The 13,122-nt window shown below is 38.0% G+C and overlaps 2 protein-coding genes across 2 annotated transcripts; both read left to right on the top strand.

Annotated features, from left to right (window-relative positions):
* Positions 1-839: 839 nt before the first annotated feature.
* On the top strand, positions 840-2,635 carry LOC116605291 (coagulation factor V-like). The gene is made up of 2 exons (XM_048732269.1): positions 840-1,206; positions 1,800-2,635. Exons 1-2 carry the CDS (start codon positions 929-931, stop codon positions 1,834-1,836), a joined length of 315 nt encoding a protein of 104 aa, XP_048588226.1. The 5' UTR covers positions 840-928; the 3' UTR covers positions 1,837-2,635.
* Positions 2,636-9,518: 6,883 nt separating this feature from the next.
* LOC5498588 (phospholipase A2 A2-actitoxin-Ucs2a) lies at positions 9,519-13,122 on the top strand. Its single transcript, XM_048732270.1, has 5 exons — positions 9,519-9,693; positions 9,964-9,994; positions 11,337-11,469; positions 11,948-12,060; positions 12,889-13,122. Exons 1-5 carry the CDS (start codon positions 9,613-9,615, stop codon positions 12,990-12,992), a joined length of 462 nt encoding a protein of 153 aa, XP_048588227.1. The 5' UTR covers positions 9,519-9,612; the 3' UTR covers positions 12,993-13,122.

The following is a 13,122-nucleotide window of genomic DNA, read 5'->3' on the forward strand; positions in this document are numbered from 1 at the left end:
GGTAATTCATTAGAAAATTTTTTATGAAAAATACAAGCAACCATCAACTTGTGCTGGCTTCAGCACAACGACGAGGGATTAAAAGTGGGGACCGCAAAGCACTGTTGGAAAGCTTGGATACCGCTGACTAGGTGCAGCTGTGTTTGACTTTGACGGGCTGTATAAAACTCAGAATAGGGGGGGAGGTATCTGTTTTCAGTCTGTTTTTTTGTAAATTCAGCTCAAAAATAGCCAGGAGTCAATGGGTTAAACACAAATTCCTGCAAGTGTACGTGGAAATTATCGACTTACAAAGCTCTAGAGCGATCAAAAAGCAAAAAAATGATTGAAGCGGACTCCCAAATATGGTATGTAATGCCTAATAAGGAAATGACCGAGCGAGCTAGAAAAACGACAGTTTTTTTTTAAATAATATTGACTGATATAGGCGACCCATAGGCTCCTGTCCCTATGCGCATGAACGCTTCTGGAGACCGGCAATGCATGCGCGTGCGCCTTTTTTGTACATTTGAGTGGAAAAAATACATAAATATAGGAAAAAATACATATTTTTCCTTTTACTTTATTCTGTAAAATCAGATAAGAAATGAAGTTTATTCTTCCCTATTTGCAGTGGATGGTTTCTCTTCCTCGTATCTCGTTTTTTAGTGGGTAGATTGGGCTTGTTTTGAGGTTAAAATGCGACTTCAAAGACATAAAATACACGGGAAGAATAAGCGTTCATGCACATAGGGTGCGAACGAACTAAAAAAACGACGCTTTGAAAATATAATTTTTAGTATGTGAAATGAAATTTTATGTGTTTCATAAAGTGAAGGTCAATATGCGGGATATTTGCATGCACTAAAACTAGCTCCATTTAACGCCAACAGAGGTGTGTAGTGGACCGGCGCTGGGGATCGAGGACGGTCGGATCAAAGCTGCTCAGATGTCCCAATCTTCCTATGTGAACAATGACCCAATCTACGGCCCAGACCGCGCGCGACTCAATCTTGCCAGCCATCCCTATGGCGCTCAGCTCAGAGTGGACGACAGTGATGGGGGCTGGTTCAAGATCGACCTCCTCAACACTCACGTGATCACAGCGTTTGCGATGCAGGGATATGGCGCATCTGGTTCTCAGGCGTACGTCACATCGTTCCTTATTTCCTCGTCCGATGATAATTCCAATTGGTCGTCGGTAGAGGATACCCCTGATCTCCTAAGGTAAAGATTCCAACAAATAAAGTAACACCAAACCTCAATTCAGAATCGCTTGCCCCTTCTAAACAATTGTAGGATACTTTGAATCCACCAGGCTTACAATTTGCTGGTTTATTTGAATAAATTGAAAACTGTCGGGCATTTAGTCTATTGAAGACCTTTCCCGACAGTTGTAACAGATAAAATTCAGTGTCACTTTGATAACGATTTTATAATTGTACACAAGCAAGGGAAAACGTTCAATTCCGACAAAAAAGCTCAATTCAGATTTTCTTGCCCTTTCTCAACAAATATAGAATACTTTGAACTCACAAGGTCGACAATTTACTGGGTTATTTTAAGAAACTGAAAACTATCGGGCATTTAGTCCATTGAGGACCACGTATATTTATTTTCTTGTTCATTTATCTATTGAAGAATCACGAGCGGGAATTCAGACACTGAGACATTTTCCAAAACAGATTGAAAAGCTTTTCAATCTTGTATGTAATCAATCCCAAACGTATTCCATGCATTCCCACTACCCACGGCTTTGTTGGTCTGCCTGTGATGTTTGAGCAAGAATCATGAATAATGGCTCAAAAATATTATTACAGATTTTCCCTGGCAACACCGATAACACTGGGATTTTGAAGACCACCTTTTCTCCGCCTGTGATTGGTCGGTACTTCAAGATCAACACCAAGACTTGCTCTGCATACTGCACCTTCCGATTGGAAATCTACGGCTGTGTCAATGTTTAAAGAGCCCTACTCAGCCAAACATTTGTTATCGTTAAGGCCTGGCTAAGCATTCAAACATGTTTGTCAAACATTTCGTTTGTCGCAAATGTTTGTATGTTTAGCCACCCACAAAACATGGCACTCAATTGGCTTCCACAACACGTACAGATGTTTGAACGAGATCAAAACATTTAGGTTGAACGCAAATGTTTTATCGTTTAGCCACTAACCACACAAAACATTGCGCGCGCTTCGTGATTTTATCGAATCGCCGCTCGAAATTCCCATGGCGCCACTTTGATCATTAGCCACTTCGCCAAACATGCTCCCGCGAGCGTTCGATTTCAATGTTTGACAAACATGATTGAATGTCTATAGAAACATGTTCTGTGTACATCTATTTCCGATGGGGAATCTACGGCTGTGAGGCTTCCAGCTTGCCCAAGAAAAAATCGTTAATCACCGAGTCATCAGCCCTGCATTTGTTATTGTTTTCGTTTCGTATCGTTGGAAGATACATTATACAATAAAATCTCAAAATACCCGTATAAAAACAAAAGTTTTACATTTACCAGATTTTGAAAATATTGAAATAGCTTCCATGCAGATGAAAAAGATGCCTTCTTACACTTGGCATTCTGCTAGAGTGAGAAAGTGTTGGTTAAAAGAGACATTTTTTTGTACAAACTAAAATCTGTCTTGTGTCCTAAGGGAAAGTTCATTTATTATCCCGAGAGGGGGGGGGGGGGGGGGGGGGGGGGGGGGGGGGGGGGGGGGGGGGGGGGGAGCGTGAGGATTTTGATGATAAAAGGAAGGGATAAAATATGTTGCCCCTCTAAGGAGGAACAAAATTGTCCATGCCCCCCTTATGCTTCCCCCCCAAACTGAGTTGTAGATATAATTACTTACGTTTTTTTTCACGTGCGAATGCGAACGGCCATAAAACCAAGACTGGGCGAACAACTTCACTAAAGTTAGTAAACTCGCAAAAATACCAGTTCACCTTCAAACAGCACCCCGGGGTGTAAAAAGTTGAAAGAACCACATGCAATTTTAATAATGTGATTCACTATTAAGCCCAAAGTACAAAAAATTGCCAAACGGGAAAAGCGAAATAGTTTGTTTTACAGCGTCGATTGACAACAGGATTTGATTCAGTCATTCAAGGAATAATATTTATCTACAAAACGAACAGTCGAATTGTCCTTACAATCGGGAGGGAGGAAAGGTAAACATAAAATTCGAATTTGTTCTAGAGCCAAGAAAAGCACGGTGAAGGGTGCAAGTTTACTTGTGAGTGTTTTCTTATCGCACCGTACGCTTCGTTTTGCTAGTAAATGTGCATTTGTGCGGTTGTTGTGCATTCCCTTTCACATATACCAAGTCTTGATGGCAGTTTTTCTTTAAAATAAATTAGAACTATTTAGGTGTCATAATGCTAATACCATCTACTGCATTTGTTTGTTTGTTTATTGAAAGAGAATTAAATACAATCGAGTTTTTTTTGCCGTTCACTCATTGATGAGTTTTAGTCCAAACTCAACCAACTTTTTAGATTCTAGATTTCCAGTAGTTTCTCTTTGAGTTTGATATCTTGACGTTTTTTTTTTTATCTCTTTGTGAAGATGATTTATAGCTTGCTTCCCTTGTAATCTATAGGTTTCATTATTTAGTGCATTGTTTAGTGCGTAAAATTTTTTTTCTAAGATCATGTTTTGTTTTTGTGACAAATCGCAATAAATTGGACATAAAAAAATATAAATATGTTTTTCTCTGTATTATTTAAAAGGATAGACGCTTTCAAAATATGCATTCTGCTTTGCAGAAATATAGATGCGTTACTTTTTGCCTTTTAATATCGTTTCGAAATTATTTACAGCGTATATCTTATTGCTTTGATCACAATTGTGATCGAGTGATTTTTGCCGAAACGTTGGGTGATTTGCGCGCAAATTGTGTTCAAAAGCTTATAAAAAATATTAATAAAAATCACTGCTCCAATTGCTGCAGGATTCCTTTAAGATACTTTGCTTTGGTTACATTTTCTGGGTAAGATTCGGGCTCCACGATCAATTATATGTGTTTTTTGGGTTAGAGCGTCCTATTTTGTATGGAAGTGTCTAATGTTTATCACCCACTTGTACAACTTTTGACGTCACAAGTAATATGTAAATTAGATATTCGGATGTCGCCGGTTTCATGCGAAAATTTGCCAAAATTGCTCTTTTTAAAGGGTTAAAAAATCAGGTTTCCGTTTAAATCAAGTATCGAAAATTGGAGGAATTATTGTTGGGATATAACGCTACTATACTAACTTGTCAATTTGTCAAAATAAGCAAAAGAAAATTTCGTGTCACGTTCTCTTTAATTGATTATGAAGGTACATGTGTGTTGCTTGAAGTAGAAACAATAAATGGTTTGAAGCAATACTTTCAAGTTCTTCATAAAAACAGCACTGATCTGAACTGTTCTGAGGTGTACATATTCACTACACTCTTTTTTTTATATATATAAGAACGTCTGCTTTTCAGTTGAGGCTGGGCCGTTCTTAAAATTAGGGTATATATATAAGAATATAATTCCCAATCAATTATTAGGAAGAGAATTAAACTAATGATCAATACCAATAATAAGGTTGTTACTATGAACACAATTTGATTCTGCATTTTAGAACGCATCATGACTAAAAAAGAGGAAAAAAATCTGCTATCTGAGCCTCGGCCTGTTCTTAGCATGTTCTTATAAAAAAAGAGTGCAGTAGGGGGAGATTAATTCAAATAATAACAATGATCAAGTATGTGCAATTAATACTAATGATCAAGTATGTAGAAACTGCTAATTATGAGAAATGTACTACAACTGAGAGCAATGCTCCCATGGATATTATCAATAAAAGATGGTGCTTAGTAATTGCAGTTTATTGCATTTCTTTTTTTACTTATAATGCAATGACATTATTGGATAGAGGCTTTCAAAACAGGAAGAAAGCCATATCAGGTTATAATATTATGTCTCCATTGTGTGTGCAAAATCGCTTCAAATAGGGAGAAAATACATGATTGTTCATGAAAATACATAATTGTTTCTTAACAGATGGCTCAAGGCAAATAAGCTTAGTCTAAATATAACTAAAACAGAATTCGAACATGATCATCGGCTCTAGGCTAAGATTGAAAGCCAGAGCCGATGGTCGGAACACTGGAACATCAAAATAAGTAAAGGTATCGGTAGGAGATTACGCGAAATCGTTGGGAGTGTTCATAGACAAGAATTTAAATTGGGAAAAACACATTAAAGAAAAGCGAAAAAAAATATTATCTGGCATTGGCGCACTTAAACGTGTACGACCTTTCATCTCAATAAACACTGCCATAGAAATTAATAAGGCGCTAATTAAGCCTCATTTTGACTATTGAAGTCCGGTTTGGAATGGTATCAGTAGCAAGCTTAATGACAAGCTAATCCAAAATCGCGCCGTCACAATAATAACAAGATCTGATTTTGAGACTAGATCAGCTACCCAGGGGCCTTAGTCAACTTCTAGAGTGGGATGACATTTTCACCAGTTAGGACTAAACACTTAGCGATAGCAGTTTTCAAAACTCTCAATGATCTTTTTCCCGCATACTTGAAGGACTTGTTTGTTCAGGGGCGGTAAGGGTTATTTTCGTGATCCGTGAACGGCCGTTTTTGTTTATCGTGAATCGTGAAAAGGACAAATTGAAAACCGTGATCCGTGATTGCTACCTTTTTGATTCGTGAGTGGCAAAATTGATCAGCGTGAATCATGATCTATGCTCTTTAGAAATCGCGAATCGTGATTTCCGAGTAAAGATTGATCCTTGTCGTCAGTTTATCAGTTTATCGTGAAACGTGGTTTCCGATTTTCTAAACTCGTGAAACGTGCAGGGACCCTCTTTACCCCCTGCCCCTGTTTGTAATCTGTGACTGAGAGTATAGTTTAAGGAAGCAAGAAAATAAGTAAGTGGTTCCAAAGCCCAGAAGTACTAAAAATGCAGTTTTACCTACAGTGGAGCCAAACTCTGGAACAGTTTTGCATGTGAGATACGAAACACTGTTTCACTAGGCGAATTTAAATGCAGGCCCGTACCCAGGATTTGGAAGGGGGTTCTCTGATAAAAATTTAACCACCAAGGCTGCCTTTGAAGTATGCCTTTGCAGTATCTCCACGGGATGTTTATTTTTGGATTTGGCTACATACAAGAGTGATCTTACTTATGATTCTAGTTTTGTCTACAAATAGCACGTCTATTGAGAACAAAAGTGGACTTTTGGCCCTTGTGTGGGGTGGTGCGTTCGCACCCCTGCACCCCCCCCCCCCCCCCTGGGTACGGGCCTGAAATGCTATATCAATGAGCGCGCTCTGACGAATTGTTGGAAAAAACGGCGTTGACGTCCGTGACCGCGCGCGTAGAACGTAAAAATAGGGAAAATGCCGTTGTAGATTTCCTGTCACGGACGTCAACGCCGTTTTTCAGCAATTCGTGAGCGCGCGCGCCGTTTTTGATGCCGTTCATGTTCACTTGCTTAAGCTCTCTAATAACCAGACTCACACACGGCAACCATGGAAACCAGTGAGCTGTAGACTTCATGTTTTTTTTGTAACTGATGGTTTTTACCGTGTTTAAATAAATGTATGTATAACACAACGTCAGGAGAAAATACCGTTTTGCCGTTTGGGGTATTTTATTTAAAATTGGCGAAAATGGAGTGACATTAGCTCTATTTTAGCCGAAATCAAGGGATTTTTCTGTTATACTATATGTAACGAATTTGAAATTTACAATATTAGACAATTTCTGCAATCACAGCCTTTGTGCAGACGTACAGATATTACACACTTTGAGCGTCGGATCCTTTTCAACATAATGAATTTCGTTACTTTTTCACATAAATTTTGAGGAGACTTTGGATTTTTTGGGCCTTTTTACATGTAAAATTGTCTATAAAAGAGTAAAAATACCCTTTAGTTCCAGGGAAGGTATAAATTTATACAATCCCAAACAGTCCCGGAGTTCAAATAGGAATGTATAAATTTATACAGTCCCGGAGTTCAAATAGGAATGTATAAATTTATACAGTCCCGGAGTTCAAAAAGGAATGTATAAATTTATACAGTCCCCGAGTTCAAAAAGAAATGTATAAATTTATACAGTCCCGGAGTTCAAAAAGGAATGTATAAATTTATACAGTCCCCGAGTTCAAAAAGGAATGTATAAATTTATACAGTTCCCGAGTTCAAAAAGGAATGTATAAATTTATACAGTGCCCGAGTTCAAAAAGGAATGTATAAATTTATACAGTCCCGGAGTTCAAAAAGGAATGTATAAATTTATACAGTCCCGGAATTCAAAAAGGAATGTATAAATTTATACAGTCCCGGAGTTCAAAAAGGAATGTATAAATTTATGCATTCCTATATTTGAACTCCGGGACGGTATAAATTTATACATTCAACAATTGTTGTTTCGCTCCTTTTTAAATGTAACAGATACTGACAAATAAAAGATTTTGACATATCTTCCGGTTATAATGGACATTATTATCGGTTATAGCTAAAACACTCATTGCTTTCTTTTATGAAACACGTCATTCGAGGTGATTTCTATTTCGCTTCTTTATAAATACAATAAATGATAAAAAAAATGGATGTTTTAGACATTCCATCCCGGAACACATAATCATTTGTGCCACGAATCGTAAAATTATCGATTGACTTCTTAACGTAAAAGGACAAGGGAATCATATTTAGTGAAATTAGCATATTTTTAAGGCGAGTCTTGAGAAAATCGTATATTCTTGCCATTTCTTGCTAAACGACAAAACGGCATTTTCTCCTGACGTGCTGTTTATGTATGTATGTACAAGTCGTAAAGCTGCTGAAAGTAGTTGAAGGGAATCAAATGCCTCAAAAAATTAATTTTTTCCCTGTTTGCAAGGCAGGATAGACATCTTCTATAGACTTTTCGAGACTTTCAGTAAAGTAAACCAGCAAAACTTGATTTTCCCAGTATAAAGCACAGAGAAGTAAATGATTATTGTTAAAAGGAAGTAAAAAAGAGAATTGTATGAACCACACTTTCCCTTTAGGTGATCTAGTGCTATAAATCACTCAGAAATAGAGAACATTGAATGAGTCATTTGGTAACATGCATCAAAAGAAAAGAATAATAATTTAAATCCCCCATCTTTTTAATTCCTTCTCTCCCTCGAGGAAAAAAGACAAAAAAAAGGATTTTTTTATTTTATTGTTCTAAAAGATACTTTTTAAACCCAGTGAAACTTAGCCGACTATGTACAAAAATAACGTACTGCAGTTTTTAAGTACAGTAAACACCCCTAAGTAAACACCTGTAATAGCCTAGAGGTTAAGAAGCTGCAAGCTGAAATTTTCATATCAATATTTGGGTGACCTTAAAACTCGCTCGGCCAATCTCTTGGAGGCCTGGGTCTAAGGGCTTTTCAAGGCTTGTGTGATAAAGATTTGACCAAGCGATAAAGTTTTTTTTGACAAATTTTTGCCTCGAGTCTCAAATTGACAGGAATCAGCATTTTTCACCATGTTTTCTGGAGATCAGGGAGCGGGAAAACTTTAGCTCTTCTAAATATGGGCATCAATGCCCATATAAGGCAATGCATACGAAGGACACTATCCGTGGGGAATATGTTTGATATGGCACTTTTTTCGAAATTCTGATTTATGGTTGATAACAAAAGAGATGCTTTGGAAGCACTAACTTATTTTCTTGGTTGAACATTGCTATCGCAAGTCTCGTCCTTCTCTGGTAGAAATGTCATCTCACTCTCTGGCGCGTGTTTCCAGGATTGGCCGAAGGGGGTTCGCGGTCATAGGTATATGGAAAAAGCATAGTATTTGAAGATCCCTTAATAAGAAATGACCCACTTTTTGGCCGCCAAGGGAGGGGGGTGCGCGCGCACCCCCCTGTCTACGCGTCTGACTCTAAAAGTTGCCTAAGGGTAGCTGATCTAGTCTCAAATCAGATCTTATTATTCTGGCAGCGCGATTTTGGAGTGTTTGCAGCTTGTCATTTAGCTTAATACTAATACCACTCCAAACCGGACTTCAATAGTCAAAATGAGGCTCAATTAGCGCCTTATAAATTTCTGTGGCAGTCTTTATTGAGATGAAAGGTCGTACACACGTTTAAAAAACAGTATTGATGGGAGAGGTATCGAGAGTAGGAGAGTAGATTACGCGAAATCGTTGGGTGTGTTCATAGTGTGTTTTCCAACTTAAATTCTTCTCTTTGAACACGATTTCGCGTAATCTACTTTCGATACCTCTTTCCCATCAATACTTATTTTGATGTTCCGACCAACGGCTCTGGCTTTCAATCTTTGCCTACTGGCCTAGAGACGATAATCATTAATTCTGTTTTGTTACATTTAGACTAATTATTTGCCTTGAGCCATCTCTGTTTATGAACAACCATGTATTTTCTTGAACAATCATGTATTTGTTTTCTATTTGAAGCGATTTCGCACATACAATGAGGACAAAGTAAAACCTTATATGGCTTTCTTCCTGTTTTGAAAGCCTACAAAAGAAACCTTAGAGCCTTATTCTTTACACCAGTTTTGATTCTGACTAAACCATCGACTTGGAGAAAGACAAGGCGAATCTATTAGAAACGAGAGCCAAAAGATGAAGTTCACGTTGATGGCAGTTGTTCTGGTCATGCTTCTTCCTTGGGAAGCTAGAGGAAGAAGTCTGGACGTGGAAGAGGTACTATCACACTCTTATTTACACATGATTTTATATCAAATATTCTACTCTATAAATGTATTTGTTTATGGATTTCCTCTGTTAGATCACAGTCTGGTTAGATCATAAAGAACGAGTTTCCTACTTTTAATTGACTCTTTAATCTAGATTGAATATAGATATATCAAGGTGGGAGTGGGGGTTGACACCCTAAATAAAATTAAATTAAATTAATTAAGTAATCGACTGATAAAAACTAAAAAAAAATATCTCTTTTTCGGTTGTCTACAGGAGGATACAGAAGGCGCACCAGAAGCAACAGGTATTGCAATTGTTATCTCTGTTTAGAAAATAACGCCACCAGGCATATTGCTATTATAAAAAAAATAAATAAATAAATAAAAATAAACGATCGCAGAACTGTTCTCAATTCGCTTTTTTTCTGAAGAGCTTCCAGTTATCAGGGTATGAAAGAATATACCGAAAAGGTAAGAAGAAACCACTTTCAGTAAGCGGTGAGTATCTTGATAACTGCCGCTTCATGTAATGGAATTTGCCACTTAATGTAATACTCACGTTTAAGGTAATAAAATTCGCAGCTTAATATGATAAAAAAGCAACTAAACTGAGTACAAGTGGTCTTAGGGTCAAATGCGGTGCAGCAAAGACGGGCTACGTGACGTCCAATCCAAGAGAAACTGCTTTTGTTGTCGTTTTAGCGGGAAATTCGAGTTAGCGCGAGATGAAGTTATTGGCGTCAGTTGTGTATGCTCGTCAATAGAGGACTTGGCTAAGAAATCACGTGACTGTTTGGGCGGCAAACTAGCGCGCGCTCAGCCTTTAAGCGGCAAAATAACAACAACCAAAAGCAACTAATTTAGCGCTGGAAAAAAGCCAGGATTCTTTTTTTGAGAAAGGGATTAGTTTCAATTAAAGATTTTATTTTGTCGTCGTTCTCTGTATGACGGGCGCAGTCATTTCCGATTTCTTTTGTTTGATAGTTTTGTTTTTAAATTTGCCACCCAGAAAGGTCACGTGATCTCTTAGCGCAAGTCCCCTATTCTAAATGCACCTGGTGTTAAAAAGGTTGTCTACATCTACCCTTCGCAATGTTTATACTCCATTCGACATTCTCGCCCCGGCAATGTTTTTAGAAATAGGTTTATATTACACCCCCCCCCCCCCTGAAATGCAAAACTTCGATATATCCGAACCTCCTGCTAACTGAAAGCGGATGAAAGCCCTATTCTTTATATTTTACCTTGATTATTGGAAGCTTTTCAGTAAGAGGTGAATGTAAAAGAGAACAGTTCTGCAATCGTTTTGCCTTTCCGTTGTTTGTTATTTTGCAATACATGGAAATGTATAAATTAGATTATTATACATTTCACTTCCGTACGCGTAGAAAACCAGGTTTGTTACAGGCTGTGGACTGTGGACTGATTGACGGTCTCGTAACACACCTATTTTACAAGCGAGGAAAATGAATATATAATTATATTATATATTAGTCATGTGACTATATGGATAACTTTTTTCAAGATCAGTTGTATAATACAAGTACAACAGATTACGCCTTATTATAATTTAAAATACTAAATAATCATACTTTATATGCTGTTATTTAAACGAAAGTCGAGATGTTAAAGTTGCTACTCTTACAGTTCAGAAAAGACAAATTTGGCAGTTTCGAAAAATGATAAAATGTGCAACTGGAAGAAGTGCTTGGGATTACAATCGCTACGGAAACTGGTGTGGACGTGGAGGAAGTGGAACCCCAGTGGATGGAGTTGACAGGTATTGCACGTTATTATGACCCCCCCCCCCCCCCTCTACCCCCCTTATTGAATCTTGTTCACGTGCCTGATTTAAAACAAGCCTGTTATTTTAATAAAGCAGGGGCCTTTGACAGCATGAGGCGTGCTGAGTCACTTGTCTCTCTATCGTGATTCATCACCAACCATAGTCAGTTGTTTCTAGAATCTATTTGATGACCTTGTTCCACCACTTAATGTAGCACTTATGCAGCCACAGCCATGAAAGTTTCTCAGTCATTCTAAAGATTGGGACCTTAACGGTGGAGAACCTATTTTCTTTTTACGACCCGCGCCCGCGAACACAGGGGGATGGGGCTGCGCAAGGTAAGCGCGAACCCCCACTTGGCGGCCACAAAATGGGTCATGTCTTATTAAAGAATCTTTAAATACTATGCTTTTTCTAGAAGAACTCAAGCTCGCGCAGATGGTCAAGTTTAATCACAATTTCATTATTTTAGATGTTGCAGGGCTCATGACCTTTGCTGGGGTGAGGTCAAACACTGCCACCCGTTCTCGAACCTTTACAGATACAGGATTTCTGGGAAATATCCCAGCTGCTCCATCACATGCAGTGAGTATAATCATACAATATAACCGAAAATCCCAAAATTTGATAAACACTCTTTAAGGCATAGGTAGAAAGTCGTAGACTAGTCGTTGACTAGTGCCATCCTGGGTTTCCAAAGATGCGAAGAACGAGGCGGCAATTTTATATGTAGGATTAAGCCAACGCACTTTGTCATAAGATATTTATTACAAAGTGCGTCAATTTTGTTACAAAGCGCGTTAGATTATTTAAACAAAGTTCATCAAAATTTATTACACAGTACGTCAAAATGTATTACACAGTGCATCAGGTATTACAAAGTGCGTCAATTATAACAAAGTCCATTGGTACAGTGACTCCCCATAAAAAAGTCACATTCCTCCTATCCTTTGGGGTATAAAATTCGTACCAAGTGCTATTCCTTTAGAAAATTTGCTTTCCCAAAGCGTATCTTCCAGCCCGACCCTTTAAAATAATCTTCCTGTTCATTTTCTCGACAAGCCCTCTTTTTAGGGGGAGTTCCACCGGGAATTTCAGCTGTCAACTGGTCGAACAAAGTGTGAATCCGTAAACACAGCATTCATCATACCCCAATTGATCTCCTATGGCACTCTACCAATATGCTTAAAGCATTTTTAACGTGTTTTTAACGCGTTGTGGTTTGAGAGCTGGATGTTCAGCTCATTCTGTTAGTAGCCCGCAATCGTGTGGGACCGATTAGGCTTATCAATGCTGGAAATGTAGCCTAGAGTACCAGTAGTTCGTATACATGTGAAAATCTATTTTATTCATATCCGTAAAATAATTTCAGTAATTTGCTGAGCATGAATTTTTTATGCTTATTTTTCAAAGATGCCGGAAAAAACGACAGTTGTGAGCAAAGCATTTGTAACTGCGACAAGGCGGCTGCTGAATGCTTTGCAAGGAACACGTACAACCCCAACAACAAGCACTAAATCGGGAGTTGTCTCGTCGATAACACTATTAAGTAAAAAAATATAAAATAAAATTTAATTCTGATCATTTGATCAATGTTGAAATAAATCTTGTAAACTAAAAGAAGCATTAAAGGAGCATTCAAAACAA

Source organism: Nematostella vectensis, chromosome 9 (genome assembly GCF_932526225.1).
Source record: "Nematostella vectensis chromosome 9, jaNemVect1.1, whole genome shotgun sequence".
NCBI classification, from domain to species: Eukaryota; Metazoa; Cnidaria; class Anthozoa; order Actiniaria; family Edwardsiidae; genus Nematostella; species Nematostella vectensis.